Source organism: Pinus tabuliformis, chromosome 3_2, assembly GCF_031772625.1.
Source record: "Pinus tabuliformis cultivar Carrire ecotype Pingquan chromosome 3_2, CPIR1, whole genome shotgun sequence".
NCBI lineage: Eukaryota > Viridiplantae > Streptophyta > Pinopsida > Pinales > Pinaceae > Pinus > Pinus tabuliformis.
In genome coordinates this window covers 705097320-705109755 of record NC_142302.1, presented here as the reverse complement: position 1 = coordinate 705109755, position 12436 = coordinate 705097320, and the positions used below count along the sequence as shown (strand labels likewise).

General features: G+C 38.8%; 1 protein-coding gene across 1 annotated transcript; it reads left to right on the top strand.

Annotated features, from left to right (window-relative positions):
* The first annotated feature begins 379 nt into the window (after positions 1 to 379).
* LOC149182590 (uncharacterized) lies at positions 380 to 1078 on the top strand. Its single transcript, XM_089414603.1, has one exon. It carries the CDS (start codon positions 380 to 382, stop codon positions 1076 to 1078), a length of 699 nt encoding a protein of 232 aa, XP_089270729.1.
* Positions 1079 to 12436: the final 11358 nt, after the last annotated feature.

Below are 12436 nucleotides of genomic sequence, written 5' to 3'. Positions count from 1 at the left end.
CTCCGCCCCCCCTCTAACCCCCTAGTTAACTACGTGGGCGAGTCGTGGAACGAATATAACACAACCCAACAAGGGGAAGATCTGCAAATGGTTGCTGCTATTTCAGGAGTATGACTTTGAGGTGATTGTGAAGCCAAGGAGGTTAAATGTGGGCCATGGCCATCTGTTGTGGATTGAAACAGGAGAAGAGCCTACTAATTTGGAGGAAGGGTTGCCAGATGTGCAGCTCTTCACAGTGCACGTAGAAGATAATCATTTTTCAGATATTATCCACTTTTTGACTATGGGGATGGCACCAGAAGGGTATACAAGTCAGCAAAAGAAGGAACTAGTAGTGCATGTGACAGACTTATCAGTGATTGCAGGACATTTGTATAAGATGGTTGCAAACAAGATATTGCAAAGATATGTGCCAGATTTTGAGAGAGATATCATCCTCGTTGAAGCCCATGGAGGGGATGCAGGAGGAAATTATGCACGAAAGGCGATTGAGCAGAAGATTTTGCGCACAGGTCTATGGTGGCCCATGTTGCATAAATATTCCAAAACATATCGTAGAGCATGTGATGCATGTCAAAGAATTGGAATACCATCGCAGAGGGACGAGTTGCCACTGAATTCTCAAGTTTCGTTGCAACCATTTGAAAAATGGGCAATTGATTTTGTTGGGCCAACTCAACCCCTAGGAAAGAGCACATGTGCGCACTACATCATCACCGCGATGGAGTATCTAACCAGATGGGTAGATGCACAGCTGGTTAAAGATTGTACATGGGCTACAACAATGAAGTTTTTGTTTGAATATGTCTTAACTAGGGTTGGTTGCTCAAAAGTGTTGATCAGTGATAGAGGTACACACTTTCTGAATGAGGCAATCAGCGCATTGGCTAAGGAGTTCCAAGTCTATCATCAGAAAAGTACACCGTATCACCCAAAGGAGAATGGAACTGTTGAGTCCTTCAACAAGATTTTGGAGATTGCGCTGACGAAGATCTGCAATGCGCAACAAAATGATTCGGATGTGCGCGTACCTATAATACTATGGGCATATAGGACTACTTGCAAGAAGCTGACATGAAAAACATCGTTCAAGTTGGTCTATGGTGTAGAAGTTGTAATGCCTATGGAATATATTGTGCCTAGTCTACACATAGCAGCTCTCACAGGTATGGCAGATCGCGAAGCCTTGGAAGAACGGCTCGCGCAGCTAATGGAGCTTGAAGAAGACTGATTCTTGGCTGAATTCCATTAGCAAGTACAAAAGGAATGTGAAAAAGCATGGCATGATCGACACATCAATCTTTGCACGTTCAAGGTAAACGATCTGGTATTATTATATGATAGTAAGTTCACTAAGTTTTCGGGGAAATTTCAGATGCATTGTATAGGGCCATGCATTATCAAAGAAATTACAGATGAAGGTACAATTCAGCTCGCGAGACTGAATGGAGAACCTTTTCTGGGAAAAGTGAATGGAAATCGCTTGAAGTTGTATACAAGGGATCCTTCCCAATGACTATATGGCAGCAGGATAGTCTTAGTGCTTCAGGCAGTTGCAAGGGAGCGCGGGACTATAAACTACACTATCAGGGTTGGAGGACTACACAGCAGGCGGGCTGTGTAGAAAATGGTGAAGTTGCAATATAGGAAGTTGTGCTATGGAGGGAGGTGTTGCGCAGCACAGCAGGAAAGTGACCATTGAAGTCATTGTTCATAATTTGACAGCTAGAAGATGGTTAAGGGGAGAGGGCTAATAGCATTTAAGGCCAAAATATTTGAATATCTTCCACCAAAACAACATTAATGATCGAAATTTGGGGGGAATGGTCGGATTTGAATTCAAAAACCCCTATAAATTATGCGTGCCAGTCCAATAGAGAACACTTTGCACACTTGGAGCTTTTTTGAAATTCGTTGTCTGTTGCTTATGAGCCGAGCATTTTGGGAAGAGTTCTTCACCCACACAGATGTTTCTCTTGAAGCTTGTGAGCTATTTAAGGAGAATATGACTGCCACAAACCCACGGAAGCTTTGAGTACAGAGTTCGTTGCATCCGACGCCCCCGGCCCTGAAATATACAGTGTTAAAGCTACACCTGCGGTGCCCACGACACCGAGGTCGCCAAGAACGAAACAATCCATGGAAAAGTAGAAGCAGCAAAAGTCGATACAGATACGTGCTTCCCCCAGGATGCATAACACGACATCTACACAGAAAAAAAGATAAGAAGCCAACAGAAGGCAAAGAGAATGTTGTAGACTTGGAGGTAAAAGAAGGCTAGGGAACCAAAGATGTTGATGCCAAAGGAGTGGAGCCCATCACAAAGCTCCCTCAATATATCCCTCCGAGGAAGGGAAAGGCGAAGATTACAAAAGACCCAGACTCTGAGAAATTTGTCATTTCCACACCCCTGCTACCTGAGCAGGTGCCTTTTGAAGGTCTGTGGCTCGCGCGAGTCCCATTACTGAAGATGGAGGACTAGGACTTAGTGGATCACGCTAAGTTCCCACACTTAGTGACATAAAACTTCATGAAACAAGTATATTATGAAGGCACAGGTGTGACAGCACTGGAAACAGAGGAATGGTCTCGCGGTGTTGAGAAATTAGGGTTGCTCAACTTGTTTTGGGTACCACATTACCACCACACCCCAATTAACACCACTTGCATACACCAGCTGCTCACACTGGTGCATGATGGGTGTTTATGGCTAGGAGGGCCTATACACATCACTGATATGTTGATTCACAGGATTACACACTTGCTACATGAAGGGCTGAATCCAGCCAAGGAGTTTAGCAGAAAGACGAGCGAGAAGGAGTTAGCAGAGCGCATGAAAAACGATTATAAACTTCTGAAAAAAGGCACGAGGGTATTCAGTCCTATCAATAAACAACCCTGCAATTCAATTGACTACGCAAATATTAGCTGGCAAGGTGATGAGGAAGTGTCGCATGGATGAAGTTCTGGCGCCCGTTGTATCTCTAGCAGCACAATGCGTGAAAGGTGTACTATTCAATTGGTCTAGGTACTTATGCCAAGAATTCCTCGCGGATTGTCGCGAGGCCCAAGATGAGACCAAGTCATTCCATTACGCTTGGTTGTTGCTCTCCATTGTTTTGGCTACATGGGCTGCCAGAGGATAACCATTTTCCTCCGTTGGAAGAAGGATTGCTGGAGGCAACGCAGTTCGCCTCCCTATGGGCTACGAAGTACCCCGTGCATGTCACAGAGACTAAGATTTTTTGGTTCCTAATAGAAGCAAGTCTCTGTATGGTAGTTAACCAGCACCGAAGGTTGTCCCCAACCTTGTGCATGCAGTTGTTAGCATATGCAGCGTTCAAGGTTGACTTCCACCCGGTCTATATCCAGGCACGGAAGGATCCATCCCAGAAGTGGTATGACCTACCCTATTTGGTAACAAACTCTAATGTGCAGGAGGTAGTGTTGCGCTGCCCAGCTGAGTGGTGCACCCCTTCAGATTTAGTTGTTGGGCCAAGCACCGGTGTAGAGAGTGCGAACGCAAAGAAAAGGAAGGAGGCATCCAAGCAGGCTGCACAGAAAAAGAAAGATGTTGCAGAAAAGGCTTGGGTCGAGGAGGAATGCAGTACCAAGGAGAAGGTAGAGCAGGAGCAGCGCAAGACCCAGAAAGGTGACAAGTCACCTTCGACAACAAACGAGACCGAAACGGGGCAAGGCAACGAGGGTGAGGAAGGGCAGCGCACCCACTTTGTGGTGAAAATGCAAGAATTAGAACAAGAAGCTGGGTCAAGGAAAAAGAAGAAGGCGCACAAAACACAGGTTGAGCCCCTGGTGCTCATAGAAACCAATCTTTATGAGATCAGTGATAAAGTCACGAACGTCGCCACATAAGTATTGCAGCAGTTGGAACAACAATACATTTAGACCTTGGGAGGAGTGTAGAAGGATCTTCAAGAGTTGCAGCTCCAAGAAACTAAGCTCCAAGTAGATGTCGGCAAAGTGAGTGGCGCAGCGGGCAGTTCGGCACAAGAACAAAGTATCGACGTGGAGCTAGTTTTGTGGCCGACGATGGATGTGTGAGTCGTCCCCTTACCTGCAAGTTTAGTACACACTGAGACTGAGGAACAACGCGCCCTCCTTGATAGCATCTCGAAGATGGGCCTGAACCTTGCTACGATGCAACTGGAGACATTGCATGAATTATTACATGGAATTGCGGGAGAGCTTCACCTTCGGGAATAGTGAGCACTTAGTGCTGTTAGCGAGATGAAGGTGAATAATCGGTAGTTGTTCACTGAGAAGACATATATTTTGGAAGAAAAGGAGGCGCTCCAGGCACACAGTTCACGATTGGAGTCAGCGGTGGTAGAGGCATGCAGAACTGTGCTTGAACTCCATATTCCTGAGGACACACAACCAGAGGTGAAGGTTATAAAATTGGCTACTGGTGTGTGCGAGGCAAAAGATGAGGTTAGTTAAGTTCAATTTGAACTCAACATGAAGATAACCGAGTTGCAATTGAAGATGCAGCCATCGACTCCGTCAAAGGTTCGGGAGCAGCGCGGAGCCACGATCAAGGAAGGCCCGACTACTCCGGACACCATAGTTGCAGGCTACGCCACAGTATTTGAGCAGGCCATGGAGTTGGTCACTAATTTGCAGGAGGATCCAAACCTACAGATACTGAATACTGAGATTAATCAATGTAAACTTTGAAACGAGAACTGATAATGTTACCCATTTCGTAGAGATAGCAAAAAATTGACCCGATTTTGAAAAGGGGCGATGCAGAACACATATTTTTTTTTAGAACATAGTTTTTGGCACTTTAAATAATCGATACGATTACCCGTTTCGTAGAGGTAGTAAAAACGTGACCCGATTTTGAAAAGTGGTGATGCAGAATACAATTCTTATTTTTTGGAGCATATTTTTGACAATTTAAATATTCTTATGTATCAAATATAAATATTTGTTTTTAAATGTTAGTGATTTTTATGCTGATTTTAAAACGTGTTGATGCAACGTGTTATACAGCATACCTTTTTTTTTAGAGGACTTATTTTTCACACTTTAAAATTTATTATGTCCATTTTTTTTTAATTATGATTACTTAACGAATTTTCAAGTTGTTTTATTTTTATTTTTTAAAATGTTGATTACTTCAAGAAACACATATAAAAATATATATAAAAAAACACCATAAAAAAATTTGGAAGAATTTGGAAGAAATATATATATAAAAAAACACCATAAAAGAATTTGGAAGAAAAACATAATTTAAAAAAATATATATATAAAATTAAGTCAAAATAGAAAAATTAAAAAAAAAACATTAACAAAAACAAGAAATAAATAAATAAAAACAAACTAGATTATAAAAAATAATAATAAAAAATAAAAATTAACAAAAATAAAAATAAAAAACCAGTAAAATTAACATTAAAAACATTTTAAAAAAAACTAAAAAGACAAAAATAAACTGAAATTTATATATATATATATATATATATATATATGTCTTTAAAAAAAAACAAAACAAAACAAATTAAAAAACATTTAAATTGTTTAAAGAAACATGTATTTTTCTATTTAAAAAATAAAAAACAAAATTTATTAAACTTACCTTTTTTATTTAAAAAAAAAAAAGAAGTTTAAATTTTTTTTTAAACAAATTGTTTTTTTTATTTAAAAATATATATATTAAAAAATTAAAAAAAAAAAATAAACCATGTTGTTTTTTTTAATTTAAAAAAAATAATAATATTAATAATTTCTTGTTTTGTTTTTTTTTTAAGTTTTTTTTTTTTTATTTTTTAAGCAATTTTTTTTAACGTTTGTTATTTAAAATATATATATATATATATTTGCACTCCTGGCCGTCCGTGGTGGCGTGGCCCCGGGCGAAGGTCCTGCATGCAGGGAGGGCGAATTTTTTTTTAATAATTTTTTTTAAATAAAAAACGTTAAAAAAAATTGTTTTAAATAAAAAAACTTGTTTAAAAAATAATAATAATAATTAAAAAAAAACAAAAAACAAAAAACAAAACAAAACAAAACAAAACAAAAAAAAACAAAATGGTTTAAATTTTTTTTTTTTTAATAATTTGTTTAAAAAAAAATTAAACTTTTTTGTTTTTTCTTTTTCTTTTCTTTTCTTTTCTTTTTTTGTGTGTTTTAAATAAAAAAATGTAAGTTTAATAAATTTTGTTTTTTATTTTTTAAATAGAAAAATACATGTTTCTTTAAAAATTTTAAATGTTTTTTAATTTTTTGGTTTTTTCTTTTTAATTTGAAAAGACATATTTTTTAATTTTTAATTTTTTTTTTTTGGTTTAAATTTCAGTTTATTTTTGTTTTTTTTATTTTTTTAAATGTTTTTAATGTTAATTTTACTAGTTTTTAATTTATTTTTTTAATTAAATTTAGTTTGTTTTTAATTTTATTTTTTATTTTTTTATTTTTTGATAATGTTTTTAAAATTTATCTATTTTTACCTACTTAATTTTATAGTTTGTTTTAATTTTCTTTTCTTTTCCCCATATATATATATATATATATATATATATATATATTATTTTTTTCTTTTCCTTTGCCAATTTGTTTTATGGTTTACAAGATTTCTTTTTTCTTTTCCATTTTTTTTAAATATGTTTTTTTTACTATTTATTTGTTTATACTTTTTAAGTTTTTTTTTTTACATTTTTATGATTGATTTTTTTTTTCTTTTTTAGTACATACTTTAATTTATGTTTTGTTAATTTTTAAGCTTTTTTGTTTTGTGTTTTTTCATTGTTTTAATTTTTTAATTCTTTATTTTATTTTATGTTTTCATTATTTGTTTGAAATTTTAATTTTTTTAAGGGTCATGATAAAATATTTTACGCTATTATTTCGAAATGTTGAAATATTTCCCTTGAAGAAAAAAAAGTGTTATCCCAACGTCAACACTTTTTGTTTTGAGGGTGTTTTTTGAACAATTTTTGCATAAAAAATTGGTTTCCACCGCCATTTTTAAAACATGTTCAAAATTTATCCTAGAAAAAAAGGGTGTTATTCCAGCGTCAACACTTTTTGTTTTTAGTACTGTTTTTGATGTTTTTAAGGGGTTTTTTGGCCAGAGTTCCCGTTTTGAGTTTACAGTTTCCGTTTCAAAATTTACATTGATATTAGAGAGTTGCAGAAGCAGTACGATGAAGTCAGGGCAACGATAAGCTCCATTGCACTAGTGCAACGCCTAGCCAAGTTGCAGGAGGGGAAGCATCTCCTAGCGCAGGTGGAGGCAACACAGAAAAAGGAGGCCTTGCTTAAGGCCAGGCTGGAGCCTTGGTTGGAAGAAGCTTATCAGATCTCGACAAATATTCAAGATAAGCTCAAGGGCTTGTAGCAGAAACAACATATGATGAAGCTGCTCGTAGAAGGACCAACTACATAGCAGCTCGTGGAAGAAGTTAAGCAGGTAGCTACACAAAGCGTCGGCGAGGTTGCAGTAGTTTAGGTGTAGTTGGGGGATCTTCACAGCAAGATTGTCGTGCTAGCCGAGTGACTCGAGGGTGAGTCACAATCTTTGTGTTGGGGGTATGTTGGGATGGGGTCCCTTGGGTTAGTTTTGGGGTTAAAAACCCAAGTTTTGATGTAATTTTTGTAAAAGATGTAAAGTCTCCGCGATTTTTGGATGTGGAGCACGTAGATGATTAGGAGTAAAAGGGGTTTTATCCCCTTGTTTATGTAAAGTTGAGTCGGCTTTGAGATCCACCTATGGTCCGCGGACCATGGGATTGTATAAATAGGTGTGTCTTAGAGATTTTAAGGCAAAAGATCATGTATGAATGGGTCAATAGAAGATAGCACAGAGAATTGGGTCAGATAGAAGAGAAAGGCTATGCAACTGAGTGCGTAGAGGCCTAGATAGAGTATGTAGCTGAGTGCGTAGGGTAGTTTTGAGTCTGTAAATCCTAACTGAATATCAATAAAGAAGATTATCGAATAATTCTTGTGTTTATTTGTTTACTTTTTTTTATTTATGATTGTGATATATGTTGTGAATGAATAATGTATTTATGAAATATTGATCTAATGATGCGCAACTCTATGGAACAAATCTTAATAATTGTACGCATTGCATGTTATGTACTTTCGCGAATATTGTGATACATTTTGTTATGTTTATTAAAATACTTAATTATATCTGCACGAGCTCAAATCTAGGGTTATTTTCTAATGTGTGTAAGTGGATGATGCTACTGTTAAGGGTCCGCAAAGACCAATCGTAGATCTTCACGGAGGTTTAGAGGTTGTTTAAAAGGAGTTGCAATACCGAGCCCTAAGGGCTTATAGATCTATGCGAAGGCAGATCTAGGGTACTTTAAGACATTACACTAATCTTTGGATGCGAAAACTTGGTTCCAGCATCCTCCCATACTGCTTCAGGTGAGACTGCAGCCTGTGTTACGCGGGTTGTTACTGAAAGGGCCAATAGTGTAGGGTTTTGTTGGTTGGCGCAAATAACTTTAAACCTGGGTCAGGACTCCCTAAGCTAATAATCTCTATCATCATAAAATAAAGATTTAATGGTGAATTGCAAGAAAAAAGTATAACCTCCAATATTTGTTGAAAATGCAACAAGATGATGGAGCTTAGTGAAAAGAAGTCGCCTTCACTAAGTGGGCCCGCAAGCTATTTTTGGCGCAAAGTCTATTTTTAGACATATGGATCATGGTCTATGAGTTGCAAGATGTTATTTGTGGGTGATTGGTCATGTTGGTAAAAATAGATGGACTTCTATTTTTAGACATATGGGCGGAGTCTATTTTTAGACTGCCAGTCTAAAAATAGAACATTCGAATATTATTAGCTCTTAATAATATTTGGACTATAAACATTATCTTATCCTCTTGGAGCACTTCAGTTGAGCTATAGATGTGGCACATGCATCTGTCAGAAGGAAATACGCTTTTCTTATGAGTCAGTTGAGCTATTGCATGAGGGACTTCAGTTATAACTCAAGTGATTGAGTTTGGTGGAGTTGATTGAGGAGTTGATGGAGTTGTGTTCAGTTTGAACTAGTTGTATTTAGTCTAACTGTAGAATACACTAGTGATGAGTGATGTGAATTAATTGTTTATTAATTCACTAATTATTAACTCATAAAGCAACTAAAGAATACATCAGTTAACTCAGTGCATGGACAGTTCAGTGGAGACAGGTGTTAGAGGTGGAGATTGCTATTAGTTGTGACTATAGTTGTGCATGAGATTTGCACAATCAATGGATTGAGTATTGCCAATGAGGATTGTGTGGTTCAGCCAAGGGAAATACGAGTTTGGATCAGCCATTCTCATCTATTCTCATGCAGGATTGCGCAGTAGAGGCAGGCAAACAGTGGAGGAGATTTGACCCGTGACTTGTTCAGATCTGAGCTAGTTTGTGTGTAGCAGGTGGAGATAGTACTGAGTACTTGTGAGGAGTATTGTACTATGTATTGTTACATGTTCTCTATCATTATAATATACAGATAGTTGGGGGTTTTCAGCTGTATGCTTTCTCCATTACATACTGTGTTGATATGGGTGATTGATTTTTCAATGTGCACATGCATTGTTTTTAATTCCATAAAATTGATGATCAACGTAGAGGAGGTTATGTATTATGCATGTATTCCGCAATAGTGTATAATCGGGATAATATCTGTGAATAAGTGTCATATTATTCAAAATTTCTACATGGTATCGGAGCGAGGTTGATCATCAGATCTATTATTCAGAAAGTGATTACATTTTATTTCTTCAGGCAGAGTCTGTAATCGGGCCAGGTAGCCTCTGGATTCATCCTTCCTTTGGAAGGTGAGATATCTGGTAAAAGCCCATATAGTCAATCTCTGTACGAGAAATACTTTGTTCTCATGAATTTTAGATCAGAAGCGGTTGAGTTTTTGAGCTGGTGGAATTCGAATTTGCAGCAGTGTTTTCTTGGTGTCAAAGTTGAAATGTCTTTCAACGGATTGAGATTGGAGTATGCTCTTGACGCCAGCTCAAATCATATTGCATGGAAAGACAGGATGGAGGCAGTGTTAGATGACAATGGGCTGAAGGAGTTCATAGAGGCTGAGGTCCCAAAGCCTACTGATACTGCTCAAGTTGAGGCTTGGCAAAAGAAGACAACAAAGTGTCGAAGGATTCTGTTAGAGGACGTGAAGGATCACATTGTGTCCAGTCTGCATGGAAAGGCTTCTCCATACTTGATGTGGAAAGCGTTGACAGATCTATGCCCAGGTATCTCACAAAGTTCACCCAATGCCGAGATGAGCTGGGAAGTGTGGGGGTGACTGTCGATGATGAGGACTTAGTGAGCTTGGCTCTCCTTGGTCTTCCGAAGAGTTGGCATTCCTATCAGGACTCTGTCAATGGTCGGGAGAAATTGCCAGGATGAGAGAGACTTTGGTCAGATCTTGTGCAAGAGGAGATCAGGTGGAATACCAGGGACGGATCTTCATCAAAGGCATCTGATGAAGAAAATTGTGCTTTGGCTGCCAAAGCAAAGAAGAGGAAGGAGAAGGGTTCTCTTTCAGAATCCAGTTCTTCCAGTGATGGGAAGAAGGTTGAAAAATTGAAAGTGTGATGCTTTCGTTGTCATGAGGTGGGCCATTATGCTGCAAATTGTCCACGGAGGAAATCCAAGAAGGGATCTGGGGAAGGATCTAAATGTGAGGCACTTGCTTCACAGCTTGAGTTGGATTTCACACTCTTCGCATGCATGGTTTCATCCATGGTGGGAAGTGGTTGGTTTCTTGACAGTGGAGTTTCTTTCCACGACCGGTGACAAGAGTTTTTTCAGTACTTTGGAGGAGAAAGATCTCCAGATACTCATAGCGATGGGTAATGATGAGAAGTATAGTGTCTCAGGTGTAGGCACAGTTATTTTTCAGAGGGAGCATGGAGCTCGCCTTACCTTGACCGATGTCAAGTATGTACCAGGACTGGAGAGAAACTTGGTGTCGATCGCGATGCTGGAAGACAGAGGCTGTGATGTAATCTTCAGTAAGGGAAAGGTTTTCCTTAGACACATCATCACTAGATAGGTGAAGCATATTGGTTCATGGGTCAAGAACCTGTATGCTCTTGAGGTTCAAGATGCATGCAAAGCCTTAAGCGGCGAGGCAACTGATGGAGATTTGGTGGTTGAGAGGGAGCGTATATTACCTCTCAACATGCAGAGCCAGAAGAAGTCTCAGACGATTGTGGAGGAGCCACGATTGGTGCAGCAGCTTCAGGAGGTTGTGGAGCAGCCACAACAAGGGAAGCTGAAAGGAGATCGAGTAGAGACATCTACTCATGCAAAGACCTCCAGTAGGGGGAAACTTCGAGCCAGGTGGGCATAGGGATCACATGCAGCCATACCTCCAAGTAGAAGGTGGGGTGATGTGGATTGATCGTCCCAAGGAGGAGGGGCAGGATCCTTGAGGTACCCAACCTCTTAGATGAGACCTTGCTACGGGAGCCCCGATGTGGAGTAGCAGGAACTAACTGATTGGGTAGAGACAGATGCAGATGGAGCGGCAGAGAGAGTGACGGTGTAGGGAATCCCAGGACAGCGCATAGCTAGCAGGCTGTAGCAATGCGAGAGGCACAAGTGTTTTGCACAGTGCTAGGTGGCACAGAGAAGTGTGCAATGGTGCGAGATGCATGGAGATGTTGCAGTAGCGCAGATGTCAGAGAGGGAGCACTTGTCAGCAGCAGGTAGAGCTTCAGCATTAGAGTATGTTCCTAGCCCAACAAAGTGGTCAGTTGGGAGTGTTTTTGTTCCAAGTGTTGTTGGAGCAAGTGGACCGGGAAAAGGTGTTGCATGCAGAACATTCCAGAGTTGCAAGATAGGGGTTGCAGATAATCCATATCTTGTTGAGAGGGAGTGTTGAAAATGCAATAAGATGATAGAGCTTACTGAAAAGAAGTCGCCTTCACTAAGTGGGCCCGCAGGCTATTTTTGGCGCAAAGTCTATTTTTAGACTATGTCTATTTTTAGACATATGGATCATGGTCTATGAGTTGCAGGATGCTATTTGTGGATGATTGGTCATGTTGGTAAAAATAGATGGACTTCTATTTTTAGACATATGGGCGGAGTCTATTTTTAGACTGCCAATCTAAAAATAGAACAGTCGAATATTATTAGCTCTTAATAATATTTGGACTATAAACATTATCTTATCCTCTTGGAGCACTTCAGTTTGAGCTACAGATGTGGCACATGCAGCTGTCAGAAGGAAATACGCTTTTCTTATGAGTCATTTGAGCTATTGCATGAGGGACTTCAGTTAGAACTCAAGTGATTGAGTTTGGTGGAGTTGATTGAGGAGTTGATGGAGTTGTGTTCAGTTTGAACTAGTTGTATTTAGTCTAACTGTAGAATACACTAGTGATGAGTGATGTGAATTAATTGTTAATTAATTCACTAATTA